Source organism: Paramisgurnus dabryanus, chromosome 23 (genome assembly GCF_030506205.2).
Source record: "Paramisgurnus dabryanus chromosome 23, PD_genome_1.1, whole genome shotgun sequence".
In the NCBI taxonomy this organism is placed as follows: domain Eukaryota; kingdom Metazoa; phylum Chordata; class Actinopteri; order Cypriniformes; family Cobitidae; genus Paramisgurnus; species Paramisgurnus dabryanus.
The window spans coordinates 17,541,313-17,558,417 of NC_133359.1; the positions used below are offsets into that span (position 1 = coordinate 17,541,313).

The 17,105-nt window shown below is 36.3% G+C and overlaps 3 protein-coding genes across 3 annotated transcripts; 1 reads left to right on the plus strand and 2 right to left on the minus strand.

Annotated features, from left to right (window-relative positions):
* Positions 1-1,831: 1,831 nt before the first annotated feature.
* On the minus strand, positions 1,832-4,500 carry LOC135781780 (C-signal-like). The gene is made up of 6 exons (XM_065292348.2): positions 4,298-4,500; positions 4,153-4,204; positions 3,335-3,522; positions 2,762-2,917; positions 2,569-2,679; positions 1,832-2,260 (listed from the first exon to the last, which is right to left on the minus strand). Exons 1-6 carry the CDS (start codon positions 4,439-4,441, stop codon positions 2,147-2,149), a joined length of 765 nt encoding a protein of 254 aa, XP_065148420.1. The 5' UTR covers positions 4,442-4,500; the 3' UTR covers positions 1,832-2,146.
* Positions 4,501-6,960: 2,460 nt separating this feature from the next.
* LOC135781778 (C-signal-like) lies at positions 6,961-10,158 on the minus strand. The gene is made up of 6 exons (XM_065292346.2): positions 9,907-10,158; positions 9,764-9,815; positions 7,992-8,179; positions 7,711-7,866; positions 7,516-7,626; positions 6,961-7,187 (listed from the first exon to the last, which is right to left on the minus strand). Exons 1-6 carry the CDS (start codon positions 10,048-10,050, stop codon positions 7,074-7,076), a joined length of 765 nt encoding a protein of 254 aa, XP_065148418.1. The 5' UTR covers positions 10,051-10,158; the 3' UTR covers positions 6,961-7,073.
* Positions 10,159-11,012: 854 nt separating this feature from the next.
* tesmin (testis expressed metallothionein like protein) lies at positions 11,013-16,973 on the plus strand. The gene is made up of 10 exons (XM_065298025.2): positions 11,013-11,369; positions 11,448-11,546; positions 11,858-12,011; positions 14,166-14,263; positions 14,728-14,789; positions 14,878-14,937; positions 15,121-15,223; positions 15,323-15,460; positions 16,013-16,125; positions 16,772-16,973. Exons 1-10 carry the CDS (start codon positions 11,013-11,015, stop codon positions 16,971-16,973), a joined length of 1,386 nt encoding a protein of 461 aa, XP_065154097.2.
* Positions 16,974-17,105: the final 132 nt, after the last annotated feature.

Here is a 17,105-nt window from a genome sequence, read left to right on the forward strand (position 1 = left end):
TGTTTGAAAGCTTAGAGTCTCTACTTTCTGCAGATATGCATCACTTTGAGATATGTTTTACTGTAAGAAAGTTATTTACACTTAATTTACACTATCACCCCCCCGACAATTTATTATATGATTTAATATTCACATATTTCATATTTTTCAAGTATGACAAACATGGGCAAGTCTTATATCACATGAAAGCTCTCATTCTCAGGAATAAGGCTACATCGTTATTTTTGCTCTATTATTAACACATATCCAACAATCGTCGAATGAATAATAAGGTAAAAAATGGTCTTTTGTAAACATATGAGAAACTTGAGTGTGGACTGCCTCAGACAGCACATATAGCCACAAATGATACACCATCTTTTATTTTAGGTCCTACTCTAAACAATGAGTCCATTCACAGCATTTTCTTTGGTTGTGTGCATAATTAATCTTTTGCTATTTATTATATGTGCAAAACAAAAAATTAATATTTATATGAAAAATGTATTTTCGCACCCTTTAGTAAAATAAGAATATCTTTTGAATGCGACATGCTAAAGAGTTCATTTTTTTTTTTGGGTGTTTACTGTCTGCTGCTGCTAACAACCAGAACTGTCTGCAGTCTGCTAGAGCATCCAGAACCAGAGTTATACACTATCAAAGGCAGTATTTACAACATAAAAAAGAAAATTTTGTGTTTTATCATATGAAAACCAACATAAATAACATTATTTGTCACAAACAGCAGCTTTTTATGTAACGTCAAAGGGTTTTCTGCAAAATGATATAAAGATATTGCATTTATTCCACTGTATGTGGTTATGGGAGCACTTCAAATGTTTTTAGGCAGAAATTGTATACAAAAAGGGTATTATTCCTCCCATCAGTTGGAGTAAAATAACTTTTGCATTTATTATGATAGAGAAAAAAATCCTTTTTCCACTGTAAGCTGGCAATTGCTGGAATCAAACAAAACTGTCTGCAGGTTTCGTTACCACTCAGGGCCAGAGTCATACACTTTTAAATACAGACTTTAGAAAAAAACATCAAAAAGCGCCTATTTATTTTTTTGTTTATTAGAGGACTGACAACACATACAACCATGTTGAGCACTTCTAACAGTGTTTTATGTAATTTCAAAGGGTTTCCTGTAAAATGATACCAAACTTTTGTATGTGCACCTCTGCTTGTGGGTATGGGAAGCTTTTGAAATTGGGTAGGCCAAATCCAGGCGGAAATCCCCAAAATAGCCTCAGAGTGTAAGAGGTTAATACTATTGAATCCTCACTGAACAAACTATACATTACTAAACATTGTTACATGCTTCTTTGCAAATGTTTGTCACAGTTTGTATAAATGTTACATTTATATAATGCTTATACTGTGACTTTTGTACTCTTTCTTTATAGTTTATCAATAAAAATAAAAAAAATGCATACATTTATATCTATAGTCTGCTTTGCTCAATTCTCTATTTGTCTCACAGGGAGAAATCTGCTTTGCGTTGTCCAGCATGAGCTCTAGTGGGACTGAGGGTTAAGGCATGGAGGCTTATTCAACACACCAAACGTTCATAAATGAGAATCTTACGCAAACAAAAGGTCAAAAATTTGTGCAAATATGTAAATGACTGGTGCTCCAGATCTGTGGTAATATCTATGACGGCTCATGCAAATAAAAAATGCTTTTTGTCCAAATTTTACAGTCTGCCGTCCTCTTTCACTTATACAGCGTGAACTCTCTCCCTTAGGCGGTCTTATATTCATGGTCACTGTTATTAAGATGCTAATCTGTCAATATAACCACGTAACTTAAATATATCAGAATAACATGAAGGCTGATGTGGAGAAATTCTTAAATGGCATTTGACTCAATCTGTCTGCCATATTTTTTATATTCATGAAAAGTCAAAAAACATGACAGGCTATTAGCAAACAGCATTTATTTTAAAGACAGTATAAACGCACCATTGCATTTCATCATAGGATCATAACAATAATCTTTTTATAGAACCTTACAAATTTATATAATTTATGTAACACTACACCCAAACCATTGACTTGCATACAGGGATATAGAAACAAGTGGAAAGAGGAAATTCATGAATATTTAATCCATTCGTTTATCAGTGGTCGCCAAAAATTCACACTTGCACACTGTGTGGAGATCACCAGGGCAATGTTTTCCCATTGTAGCTCACAAATCCACCATGATCTTTCTCGGTTAATCCACAAATAACAGGCAACACTGATGATATGCTCTCTTCCACACTCATATCTGCCTGTTTATAATAAATAAATAGAAAGATTGGTTAAAATGCAGTCATTTCATTTAAAAATCTTTAAATTGTAAAAATAAAATGTGACATTCTGTACTTTTGTCTCAAATTCACCTTAAAGAATAAAGAATACTAACCAACAGCAATATGTTCTATACTTTAATGTTTTGTTTAATTAAAATTTTAAGTTTTAGTATGTTTTATGTCATACAATTTATTTTGGGGGGCAAAGGATGCACTGTACACCAGGGTGGGAAGCATGCCAAAAAAGTTTGTGAACCATTTGCATAGATTAAAAAAATTCTACTCACATCTGCTCCGCCCATATCAGTGCGCACCCAACCAGGGTGCAGGGCGACGCATAAAATTCCCTCTGCTTCCAGATCAACTGCCAAACTTCTTGTAATCATGTTTAGCGCACTCTTAATTAAAAGAAACCACAAAATCATGCATGTAAACCTACATTAACTGCAACCAAATAAATGCATTACAATAAAAACTCACCTTAGTTGGCCTGTAAGCGTAAAGCTTAGGAGCTCCCATCTCGCCCCAGTTGAGTTGAACGGACCCCAAAATAGAGGACACATTGATCACGGCCGATCTGTGAATTCCCATTCCACTGCCCTGACCCGCCGCCTCTCTCAGCAATGGCAGAAAAGCCTGCAAGAGACCACTAATAATTTAATTAAAAAATAAACTGTTTTCTTATAGGTGTACAAATCAGTTCATACATCTATACCACGGGTCTGTTGAATGCTGCATTCTGATTGGCTGAGAAATGTTCCATGGGTATGCATTAATTTCTGATAACCGCACACATAACTTGTAAAGTGTGTTAAAAATAGACACCAAAGCAATGTTTAATCGTGGTATAAGAGGATTAATTGACTCCGGTCCTTTGAATTATAAGAAAATAATGCACACCCGTGGTGTAACGGCACTCCGCTTCGCGTCGTCCGCATTGCACCTTGGGTGTGCATTATTTTCTTATAATTCAATGGCCCGTCTTCAATTATTCCTTACATAGAATCCTGGTTAGTTAACTTTTTACTTTGACTATAATAAACAAAAAAGTACCTTTGTCACAAAAAGAGGAGCCACTGTGTTACTCTCATATGTTTTCATCATGACATCTCGGGTGACGGTGTCCAAATCACAGTGGATGTTAATAGCTGCATTATTAATTAAACAATTTAACCCATCAGCACCCACAATAGACTTCACTGCTTGAACTGCATCATTCACGCTTACATCACTCGTTACATCTGGGGATACAAAAACATTTTTAGGGTAGTTTAAGTGTCTTAGTACAGTTTTGAATTTAAAAATCTTAATTCAGTTTTTAATAATTACATTAACCCTTATGGGTTGTAGGGACATTTTTGGCCATCTTTGTTTTTTTTAGAGTCTTAATTTGGCCACAACTTTCTTTGTGTTTCAGCAAATGGAATGATTTTTGGTGACAAATCTTATATTGACAAATTTTGATCAATGTTGATAAAATTTGATAATTTTTTTTTTACAGCCGTTTAATTTAGTGGCTTTTTGTCCATGAACCCACAAGGGTTAAATTCATATTAAAGACATCATTTGGACTTGTATTAAAGTGATTAACAAAATGCATACATGTCATATGATATAAATGTAACTGTACTTGGGTATTTAAAATATCAATAAATCAAAAAACCAAAAATGAACAAAAACGTGTTTGCTAGTGTTTTTTTTCCAAGCAGCAATACAAATGGCAAACTCCTGTCCTTTTGCATCTGCTGGACATATCTGCACGCTTCTACAAAGAACTTTTAAGACCTTTTTCTTTTAAAATGCAATAATGTTTAAAGCAAGTCCTTACTTATTTACATGTATGTGATACATGTAGCAGAAAACTTACTTACCAAGAGTTACTACATGGACCTCTGGGTGAGATTTGGCAAGTGCTTGCAGATCCTGCAATAAAATCAAATGATAATCACTCGTTAATGTCTTAAACTGTAATGTGTTACAATGTTGCTTTCTGACTTCAGATTAGGCATACAGTACCTCTGCAGCGTCTGGATTCCGGGCGGTTGCGATTATCTTTTTGGGTCTTTCCGGGGTACTGAGCAAATGTCGGACCATCTCCAGTCCGAGCCCTCTGTTGGCTCCCGTGATGAGTATTGAATGACACTTGCTGAAGTTTAACATCTTTAACACACCAGAGCTTTGTGCAAATGTGAGCTCACTCTTTTAAAGTGTTTGTCTAATGCAACTGGAGGAGGCGGGGCTAAAGTTCGCATGCAGGCAGGGGCGTCATGCACATAGGTCATGCACCAATTTTTTTAAGGGGGCGCACTGTGCACAGCTCACAGAAATTTATGGATACACAGACATCAAACTAAATTTATTATACAGGGCTCTACACAGGTAAAATCTGTTTCTCTGATCAAAAGAATAAAAATTATAAAGTTAGATCCCTTTTTCTTCAAAATTATTACAGTGCCAGCTATAATCTCTTATTGGAATAGATTATTTCAGAATTGGATTGGAACAGAATTTGGTCCCTTCAACAAAAATATTTTCCTAATAATAAAGTGTCTTTTAAATTAATATATCAATTTTACCCTGTGAAACATTTCATGAAGAAATATAAAACTGATATTGATATTAGATGTTCACTTTGCCAAGTTCAAATGGAAACTGTGTACCACTTATTTTTGACATGTCATTATACTAGACAGTTTTGGAAAAAAATTGAGAAGTTCATTAATGACAATATTCAGGAAGATATATTAATTACTTTTAAAGAAATCGTTCTGGGATATGAATCTGAGTCTACAGATAAAAATCTGCTTTATTGTAAACTTAATTTACTTTCTGTGCAAATTTTATATACACAAATGTAAGTTCACCAACACTAAACCACTTTAAAATGTATTTCTGAAGGAGTTTAACATGTATGTAAATACTATTGAATCCTCACTGAACAAAAAAGCAAGAAAAACTACTTTAATATGTAAAGACTTAAATTTGTATACTTTAACTGACACATAACTTGAAGTCTTACAATCTCTTTTTTTTCCTTTTCCTTGTTTCTTTCTTTAAAATATTAACAAAAATACTAAACATTGTTACATGCTTCTTTGTAAATGTTTATGTCACAGTTTTTATAAATGTTACATTTATATAATGTTTATACTGTGACTTTTGTACTTTGTACCCTTTATTGTTAATCAATAAAAAAATGCATTTATATTTATAGCTTTGCTCAATTCTCCATTTTTCTTACAGGGAGAAATCTGCTGTGCGGTGTCCAGCATGAGCACTAATGGGACTGAGGGTTACGGCATGGAGGCTTATTCAACACACCAAATGTTCATAAATAAGAATCTTACGCAAACAAAAGGTGGAAAATTTGTGCAAATATGTAAATGATTGGTGCTCCAGATCTGTGTTAATAACTAGGCTCAGGCAAATAAAAAATGCTTTTTGTTAGTGATGCACCGATGTATCGGCCGCCGATATTATCGGCCGATTTTTGATGATTTTTAAACCATTGGCATATCGGCAATAGCATGAGAAAGGCCGATACTGATGGTTTATTAATTAACCTCATAAAGGCAATGAGTTGCATGTCTGTTGTTCAATTAAAATGATTTAATGTTCTGGTGTGCACTATACTTAAAGGCACACAAGGCAAGTCTGAGTATTATTTGTCTACTAGCTCCCCCTAGTGTCTGGGAGTAAATGCGTTCTATATCTAAGACTATACGAGACTGAAGGACACCGGGTCGGATACAGCGAACTTGCAAGTGGGGTATTCTTCCTACAGACGGTAGGGGCGGGCGAGAGAGTCTTCATTCGTCATGTAATGAGTCATTTAACCATATACCGACTTACGAAGATGATTTATTAACATAAAAATGCTGCCTTGTGTCCCTTTAAGCACCGACAGAAAACCTTTGTTGAGCTGGCTCAAATGTCTTGGACAATAAAATAAACAGACTGCACTTTAGTGGGGGAAAAGAAGTCCAACTTTTTTTGTAGTAGCAATATTTATATTCTGTTTAAAGCAATAGCACTGGCATTATTTATGTTTATTAAAGAAATCCATTATATGTAAAAAAAAAGAATGTTGTTAATAAAAGAAATGCTGAATAGCAAAAACCACCTTTAAAGGTTGTCATGTTGTCTTATATTTGTTTTAGCTTAATTTGTGCCTCTCTTATTATGTTGGTCAGTTGAATGTTAATTAGATCCAATCCTTGTTCAGTAAAAATAATTTGATGCAGAAATAAACTAGCTAATAGACCAACTGTATAGTATTGTATACAAGTGTTTAATATCGGTATCGGCCAGAAGTTGTCGGTTTAAATCGGCATTGGGTGAAAAAAAATCCTATCGGTCCTCTTTCACTTTCACAGCGTGAACTCTCTCCCTTAGGCAGTCTTATTCATTGTCACTGTTCTTAACATGCTAATCTGTCAATATAACCACATAACTTAAATATTGCAGAATAAAATGATGGCTGATGTGGAGATGGATTCAGAAATAAATTCATAAATGGCATTTCACTCAATCTGTCTACCATATTTTTTATATTCATGAAAAGTCAAAAAACATGACAGGCTATTAGCAAACAGTATTTATTCATCATAGGATCATAACAATAATCTTTTTATAGACGCTTACAAATGTATATAATTTATGTAACACTACACCCAAAACCATTGAATCACATGCATACAGGGATATAGAAAGAGGAAATTCATGAATATGTAATCCAAATATTCGTTTATCAGTGGTCGCCAAAAACTGGCACTTGCACACTGTGTGGAGATCACCAGGGCAATGTTTCTCCATTGTAGCTCACAAATCCACCATGATCCTTCTCGGTTAATCCACAAATGACAGACAACACTGATGATATGCTCTCTTCCACACTCATATCTGCCTGTTTACAATAAATAAATAAAAATAAAATTAATTAGAAAGATTGGTTAAAATGCAGTCATTTCCTTTAAAAATCTTTAAATTGTAAAAATAAAATGTGACATTCTGTACTTTTGTCTCAAATTCACTTTGGCGAGTAAGGGTACTAACCAACAGCAATATGTTGTATGCTTTAATGTTTTTTTTTAATTAAAACATAGTAAAACTTAAAATTTTATGTCATACAATTTATTTTGGGGGGCAAAGGGATGCACTGTACACGAGGGTTGGGGGACGCATGCCAAAAAAGTTTGAGAACCATTTGCATTAATAAAAAAAGTTATACTCACATTTTCTCCGCCCATATCAGTGCGCACCCAACCAGGGTGCAGAGCGGCGCATAAAATTCCCTCTGCTTCCAGATCAACTGCCAAACTTCTTGTAATCATGTTTAGCGCACTCTTAATTGAAAGAAACCACAAAATCATGCATGTAAACCTACATTTTACCTGCAACCAAATAAATGCATTACAATAAAAACTCACCTTAGTTGGCCTGTAAGCGTAAAGCTTAAAAGCTCCCATCTCGCCCCAGTTGAGCTGAACAGACGCCAAGGAAGATGACACATTGATCACGGCCGATCTGTGAATTCCCATTCCACTGCCCTGACCCGCCGCCTCTCTCAACAACGGCAGAAAAGCCTGCAAGAGACCACAAATAATTCAATAAACAAAAAACTGTGTTTCATATGTGTACAAATCAGTACGTCCATATATAATCCTGGTTAGTTAACTTTTTAATTTGACTATAATAAACAAAAAAGTACCTTTGTCACAAAAAGAGGAGCCACTGTGTTACTCTCATATGTTTTCATCATGACATCTCGGGTGACAGTGTCCAAATCACAGTGGATGTTAATAGCCGCATTATTAATTAAACAATTTAACCCATCAGCACCCACAATAGACTTCACTGCTTGAACTGCATCATTCACGCTTACATCACTGGTTACATCTGGGGATACAAAAACATTTTTAGGGTAGTTTAAGTGTCTTAGTACAGTTTTAAAATTTAAAAATCTTAATTCAGTTTTTAATAATTACATTAACCCTTATAGGTTGTTGGGACATTTTTGGCCATCTTTGGGTTTTTTAGAGTCTTAATTTCTTAAAATCTTATATTGATAAATTTTGAGAAAACGCAACATTCCTTGGGCAAATTTACTATCCTTTGGGATTGTTCATGGACAAAAAGCCACTAAATTAAACAGCTGTAAACATTTATCAGAGGATTTTTTCTTCAATTTGTTTTTGCATAAACCTGTTAATCCATCCAAGTACTGATCCAAACTACCAAATGTTTACAAAAATTCCATGATTTTAACTCTTTAACTGCAAAATGTATATGTGATTTGGGAAAAAACACAAAATTACGGATTTTTAATATTGTTTTTTTTTTACCTTTAACACAGTCTTGGGCAGGTCAAAGAATTAGTAAAAACATTATCTTTGATGCATTGTTAGTTTTTGTGCAGCATCAAAAAAAAAATTCTCCCTCATTTACTGTTCGTGGGTGTTTTTGCACCATTGACTTCATTATAACGAATTTTTTTTTTATTTCAAAGCCATGGCACCGTATAATCATGCATTCTTTATTGTTGGTGATTTTTGTGACTATGCGGCACCATTAACCCTTTCAACTCAATGTACAAGCCAGAAATTAAGCTCTGTTTTTTGCATTGGCCTGCTAAAGGGTAAATGGTGCCACATGGTGATCAACAGTAAAAATTACAAATTTGACCTCTTAGCAAAAGGAAAAACCACAAACAATTAAGAATGCATGATTATACAGTGTCATGGCTTTGCAATCCAAAAAAATGTGTTATTATTGAAGTCAATGAGGCAAAAATAGCCATGAACAACTAATTAAGGAGAAAAACATTAAATCTGATGCTGCACAAAAACTAAATGCATCAAAGCCAATGCTTTTACTTATCTTTGACATGACCAAGACTGTGAAAAAGGTTAAATAAAATCAAGTCCACAATCAATTTTTATATTGAAAATCTGTCATTTTGTGTGTTTTTGTCCCAAATCAGTGACATCACTTATTAACTTGGCAATTAAAGCATAAAAAGTCATGGAATGTTTGTAAACATTTGGTAGTTTTGATCAGTACTGAAATGAATTAACAGATTTATGCAATAAAATTTGATAATTTTTTTTACAGCCATTTAGTGCCTTTTTGTCCAATTTGAACAACCCACAAGGGTTAAATTCATACTAAAGACATCCTTTGGATATTTAAATATTAGGCCTTATTTTCTAGTGTGCCATTTAAAGGCACAGATGTATTAAAATAGTTTACAATAAATCAATAAACCAAAAATGAACAAAAACGTGTTTGCTAGTGTTTTTTCCAAGCAGCAATACAAATAACAAACTCCTGTCCTTTGTCTTCATCTGCTGGACATATCTGCACACGCTTCCTACAAAGAACTTTTAAGACCTTTTAAAAGTTTTCTTTTAAATTGCAATAATGTTTGAAGCAAGTCCTTACTTTTTATTTACATGTGTGGGATACATAGCAGAAACTTACCAAGAGTTACTACATGGACCTCTGGGTGAGATTTGGCAAGTGCTTGCAGATCCTGCAATAAAATCAATAGATAGACTCGTTAATGTCTTAAACTGTAATGTGTTACAATGTTGCGTTCTGACTTCAGATCAGGTATACAGTACCTCTGCAGCGTCTGGATTCCGGGCGGTTGCGATTATCTTTTTGGGTCTTTCCGGGGTACTGAGCAATTGACGGACCATCTCCAGTCCGAGCCCTCTGTTGGCTCCCGTGATGAGTATTGAATGACACTTGCTGAAGTTTAACATCTTTAACACACCAAAGCTTTGTGCGGAATGTGCGCTCACTCTTTTTAAGTGTTTCTAATCAATGCAACTGGAGGAGGCGGGGCTAAAGATTCGTATGCAGGCAAGCAGGTGTGCTACTGGGTAGGCCTAGATGTCATGATGAGAGATAACCAGGAAGTTAACCTAAAACCCACCGGGAAAAAACAATACTGAAATTGCAATGGGAGCAGTACTGGTTTTATTTTATTCATTTATTTTTTTTATATATGGGATGTTATCTGGCTGATTGGAACCCATTGGAACACCATAAATATTACTGGAATAAGATCCAAAACACATTCATATTAAAAAAAGGGGGAGAGGAAATTAATTAAATAAAGTTTGCCCCTCAGATTTAACGCGAATATTATCTGTTGTAAATTATCTGTAATTTAGTTTAGTTTGAAACCACAATATTTTATTTTTGATTCAAATTATAGTAGCTTTAAACTGGCGTGGTTAAAACACCTAAATAAATTTTACAAAAAACAAAATTATTATGTAAAAATGAAACGTAGACGACCGCTCGCGCTGTCAGTTTCAGTGTGCGCGTGAAAACTGCCACGAGCCCAAATGACACTTTCGCGGTCATTTATCTGTAACGTTAAAATAACACATCCAGGCAATTCGTCATCCATCTCGGATTGCTCGTTTCGGTTATTTAAACCGTCCTAATTAATTTTCTTAGTTATCTGGTAAGTGTTTATACTCAAAGTTCTTTGTAGACTATATTTGTATAATAATTTGAGGTAAACAAACAATTAGCTAAGTAGCTAGTTGCTAAGTACTATGTCAAACGTATTACTATTACTTAGTTATTAGGTACAGTTTTTGACTAGCAAATAGGAAACATATTTTTCATACAAAATGTACATATTTAGGTTTCAATTTTTTACCCTTACGCTTTTGTGACCGCAGCGCCCTCTACTGTCTATATTAAAGCAATGAGTCAGCTGGAGGGGCAAGAGTACAGCTACAGAAGAGACTTATCCCCAAACTCTCACATTCCCTTACACCACACCCATGGAAGTCCCAGGATGACAGATTCCTTCAATCATGGGATGCACACAGAATATTCCAGGATGGAGGAATCCCTCAGGGCTGAAGACTATGGCACTTACAGGTTTATCCATCCACTGACATGTGATCGGTTACCTTCAGTTTCTAATCTAAGGTCCAGATCTTATCCTGAATACTTGGTTGCTCAATCTAGCCATTATCAACATGTAGTGGGCCAGTCATATGGCTCCATAAGTGGCCCATGGCCATCACAGGAAGCTTATCATTATGGGATGACATCAGTGAGTGCAACTATTACTGATAAATGCATACATTTATATCTATAGTCTGCTTTCCTCAATTCTCCATTTGTCTCACAGGGAGAAATCTGCCGTGCGGTGTCCAGCATCAGCTCCGGTGGGCCTGAGGGTTACGGTCTGGAGGCCTATTCAACACACCAAACGTTCATACATCAGAATGTAATGTCACATCTAAAGACTTATTTTAAGACACAATTTTGTGTCTGAATATGTGTTTGTTTGTGAGCGCATTGTTGGCATGTAATGTGACACATGTTGCAAAAATTCATTATAATATCCTAAAATAGTTTCATTGTTTTTTTATGAGAATACCTGGCTTCTTTTTTGCAGGTATAAGGTAGTTATTAATTGGACCATGCTAGACAGCCAAACTTTGACCCCTTGGTTTAACAGGACACTGACAGCACTGAATTATGTATATGTATATATTCAAAAAAAACTTGTTTATTGAGATGTGATGGTCTGTGCAGATGATGTGTAATGTGAATCGTGGAGGACAGGTCGTCATGCTGAACCACTGCAGCCCAACTCAAATGAATTACACCGTGATGGCCAATCACAGCACAGAATCTCTGCTTCACGCACCCGAACTGAACACCGAACACTGCTCACATGAAGATAAAGGTAAAGTTCAAGCATTGTATTTGGCTGATTATAAAATGCAGAATGCATTTGCTCTGAAAGGTCATATCATACTTTTCCTCCGTTCCTACAAGCGCACAAATATACTAATTACATTAGTCAAGGTATTTTGTTTCAGAACAGTTATACTTTATTTATTCATGCAAATATTTTACCCTCTTCACACCTTAAAATTGATCAGGCCATTTGTAGCCGCTGTGCTGCTGATAAGGTTTCTCTGTCTTTGTAACTGCACTTACAGCTTATTTTAGATTCAGATTCTAGTCCTGGCAAGTGTTTTTGTGGTACTGTTTTCCGCTTCATCTGTCATCTGACAGACATTCAAACCTTTGCATTCCTTTGCTGATTTAAAACGTACTGTTTTCTGTCACACTGGTTTAAACAGGAATGCAAGAAACCAGTTTTGCATTTACTTGCTGTTTTAGATTTCATCTTCACCTACTTTTTTGAGTCTTTGCTAAATGAAACACCCTGAAAGGACATTTTACTATTATATTATCAAACGATTTGTTTTAAAGTGAGCGTGTTCATTTTTATAATATAGCCTCTTTAAAATGCGTACTTTTTTGAAAATGCCTGCCCACGGCAGTCGGTAACTTCTTTTTCGAGGGCGCACAATGCGAAGCTCGTCACATTATGTTTGTAGTTCGTCATGTTTGTGGCTCGTCATTTCAAAATGTGTTCGGCAAGTCAGGTAAAGTAATGTGCATCACGCATGATGTCAAAATATGAGCCTGCTGCTGACGCAAGGGTTTATGAAAGGGTTTATGATAAAAGAGACGCTCGTGTTTGCCAGATACTCATTTAATCTCATGTGGAATCAGAGTTTAGTGTTAAGTTAGTGTCTTGCAAGTATTTTGTGAACACAAGCGTCTTTTTTATCATAAACAAATATTCAGCAGGCACATATTTTCACAAGACACATGAGGCACACGGTTCACATGACGCAACGAAAACATTTTAAAATGATCAGCAACACACATGACACTCCGAACACATACAGTATTTAGATTTTGCACCCTTCAGAAGAGAAGTCACCGGCCAGCACTGCTTTCAACCATTTTTAAAAATGCCTATCCAATAGTAGTATACAATCAGTGGTAGTCGACTTCTTTGTCGAGTGCGCACAATGAGAAGCTCATCAAAACATGTATTTAGCCTGTCATGTGAAAATATGTGATCGGCCTGTCGTGTGAACCTATGTGCATCACGGGTCAAAATACGTGCCTCAGGGTTCAATGCAAAGAATTTTTTATACTGGCCCAGTCGGGCCAGTGGTTCAGGTTTTCATTGGCCCCACCAAAAAAATATTTCAGTGTCACATATTTAAAAAGTCAAATCTAATTTTATACATATACATTTGATTTATCATTTGTTAAGACAACTGGCAATTTTAAATGTAAAATCTAATTCTGAAATTTCACAAAACTCTTATCAGGTTTAATAGTTTCAGGTGAACTATCCCTTTAATATGCTGTGTTGATGTCTCTCGATGCGCTTAAAATTCTTTTCAATCATACGCCTCGTTCAGTGGACCAGATAAAGAGTTATCGACAACCCTTTTGGACACCATGCACCCTATGTGCCCTTGGCCTCATAATCAGAGACACTGGTGCTGCCGCCATTTTAAATTCTCTCTTTGCTCTACCAGCTGACGTAACACACAACAGTGTCCACAACATCCAATAAGGTAGGAGAAAGCTCATGATATTGCTCAGTAGTTAACGTCCGTGACGCTTTAACTGTGTCTCGATAGTGAAACTGCACAAGAATACATGGAGACAAACGGACACAGGCCTTTATATTGAGCCCTGCATGCCTGCTGCAGAAACTTCAAAGGTGTTTATAATAAAAAAGACGCTCGCGTTTGTCAGATACTCGCTTAATCTCATGTATAATCAGAGTTTAATGTTAAGTGAGTGTATTGTGAGTATTTTGTGAACATAATGTCTCTTTTATCATAAACCCTTTCAAGGTGTGTGCTTCAGGCACGTATTTTGACATAATGCACATAGATTTACATGACGCACCGAACACATATATTGACATGACGAGCCACCGGCCGCCACTGTATCCAATGATGCATTAATGTTGATTAAGTGTTAATGGTTTGATCAACTTTCTGGTTACCATCAGGATGTAGAGTGGAGACGGTGTCCCATGGATCCCATCAGACCCAACTACCATCGACTGGTGTAACATGTAACCTTCTACCAGGACCTTATGCTTCACAGGTAATGACCTCTGAAAACCACTGCTGAAACCACGCTCGCCTAGCTCAACGGTAGTGACAGCAGGGGCATTCCACCTGTCACTCAAGTGGCCACGCCCTTAAATATGCAGACCTTTAAAACTTAATATAATTTAAACAATTTAAACCCCCTCACAGTTGTCATGAAAATTTGTTGTAAATGGGTGAATTTCAAATCAGTGTCTGGATAATAAATCCTACATTTACCTCCAGCACTGTGAATGTTTAATGGGTGTTTTCAAAAAAGACACAAGAAACTATAATAATTTGTGTGTTGTCAGCATATGCACATTGTGTTTGTCTATTGTTGTGACCTAGATGAGGATCAGATCACATTTTATGGCAAATCACAGTAGAAAACCAGTTCATTCCTAGGGGTTCACATACTTTTTCTTGCCACTTTATAGTTTATTTTTGTTAAAATACGTTTCATTTGTATTTTTTCAGTTTCATCAAACTCTTCGCCCCACATATTTTGAGACTGTAGGACAGACAGAAGGAAGCAAGTGGTATGTGTGTCTTTACTGTTAAACCAGCTCTTCTACAACTAACCTACAGTTTTACAGCTTTGACAACTAACTGTTTTTGGTTTATTAGTGTGAACATGGAAAAATCAAAGCGACCCTGCAACTGCACAAAATCTCAGTGCCTGAAGCTGTACGTATTTCCATTATTGTTTCTAAACAAATAAATGTGGATTTTGTCGTAGCTGAGTTCTTCACAAATATCTTTATATGCCATTAAATTGGATTAACACTTGATGACAGATGCCTCTGTGTAGTAAACCTAGCGTGTCCTGTGCGTAACAGATCTCCTCTTACCAAGCAATTTCTTTGACAGTTACTGTGAATGTTTTGCCAACGGTGAGATCTGCAAAAACTGCAAATGTGTCAACTGCTTTAATAACACAGACCATGAGTCAGAGAGGTGTCAGGCTATAAAGGTAAAAGACGATGCGTAAACCTCTAATTTAATGCCATTGACTCAGATTCCACTGATAAGTTTGTTCAATTATTAATAGTTTCTTTTCTTTGTTTCCAAGGCCTGTTTGGACAGGAATCCAGGGGCCTTCCGACCCAAAATTGGAAGCAGGAAATCTGGGAATGTGAAGAGCCGTCATGCTAAAGGTTGTAACTGCAAGAGGTCGGGCTGCTTGAAGAACTACTGCGAGTGTTATGAGGTAACTTAGTTTCAGCCTGACCTTGAGTTAAAGGGACACTCCACTTTTTTAGAAAATATGCTCATTTTCCAGCTCCCCTAGAGTTAAACATTTGATTTTTACCGTTTTGGAATCCATTCAGCTGTTCTCCGGGTCTGGCACTAGCACTTTTAAAATAGCTAAGCACAATCCATTGAATCTGATTAGACCATTAGCTTCACGGTCAAAAATAACCGAAGAGTTTCAATGTTTTTCCTATTTGAAACTGGACTCTTCTGTAGTTACATCGTGTACTAAGACGGACGGAAAATTAAAAGTAGTGATTTTCCAGGCAGATATGGCTAGGAACTATACTCTTTTGACAGTGATGCTAATGGTCTAATCAGATTCAATGGATTATGCTAAGCTATGCTAAAAGTGGTACCCCCAGGCCCGGAGATCAGCTGAATGGATTCCAAAACGGTAAAAATCAAATGTTTAACTCTAAGGGAGCTGGAAAATAAGCATATTTTTTTAAAAATGTGTCCCTTTATAGTTATTTCAAATACTTAATATCACTGCAATCCTTTACAGGCCAATATCATGTGTACATCCACCTGTAAATGTGTGGGCTGTCGAAACTATGAAGAAAGTCCTAAGAAAAAGATCCGGGACGTCCCTGACTTCATCATTTACTACCCAACCAGGTATGCATCAGATGATTTGATAAAAACAGCATGTATTATTATTGCTTCTAGTTACTCGGTCATTGCCATGTGTTTGGCACAGACTGCTGCCTGGTGCACAGCTAAGTTATTGATCTTTTTGAAATGTACTCATTGCTTGACTCGGCGACGGCGTATCCTGAACTGTTCATGCTCTTGGTTAAATCAGAGTATTGGTTAACAGTAGGGAACTCATCCAATCACAATCCTCTATTTCATCACAAAAGCAACATGCATCCCTAAATGACATTATAATCTATTGGACAACATGCACTTGACCACATCCCATTTTTAGTAGGCGTATCCTCCCATCTCCACTACCTCTGGAGTGATACGGCAAGCACATACGTATTTATGTGAGGGGACAAACTGATTATATTTTAGCTATAAAAAGTCTTTTGAGATCTCCTTAAATGGTTTCTGGGTAGGCCATGGGAATCCAGTGGAGATTGGATATGGATTGGACATCTATAGAGTCGCTATGTACAAGCCCAAACCAGATTGAGGTTACAGGCCTTCGTTTCTGGCGTGCTTTGTTTGTTATTTATCAAATGGTACTAAATGAGAGCTTTTTGTTAGAAAGGTTTTTGTTATTCTTTCTGGTCACTTAGGATGTCTCTGTTGATAGGTCTCCTCTGGCGGGCATCACGCCCGAAGTGGTGGAAGCCACATGCAGCTGTCTCCTTACTCGGGCTGAAGAAGCAGAGAAGGAAGGGTACATATTGCTTCACGCTGAGAAAATGATTTTGGAGGAGTTCGGCCAGTGTATGACGCAAATTGTCCAATCGATATTCAAATCCGCCAATGCGCAGTTAAGTTCGCAGGCGTAGCTCAAAAAACAACATGCTCGGTGTAGTGAGCCAGATTTGTTTTGAAATTCATGTCAATGGTATGTCAACAAAGGTGTTTGTATTTTAAAGATGTCTATTTATATCCTCTGTTCAGAGTGAGGAAAACACATT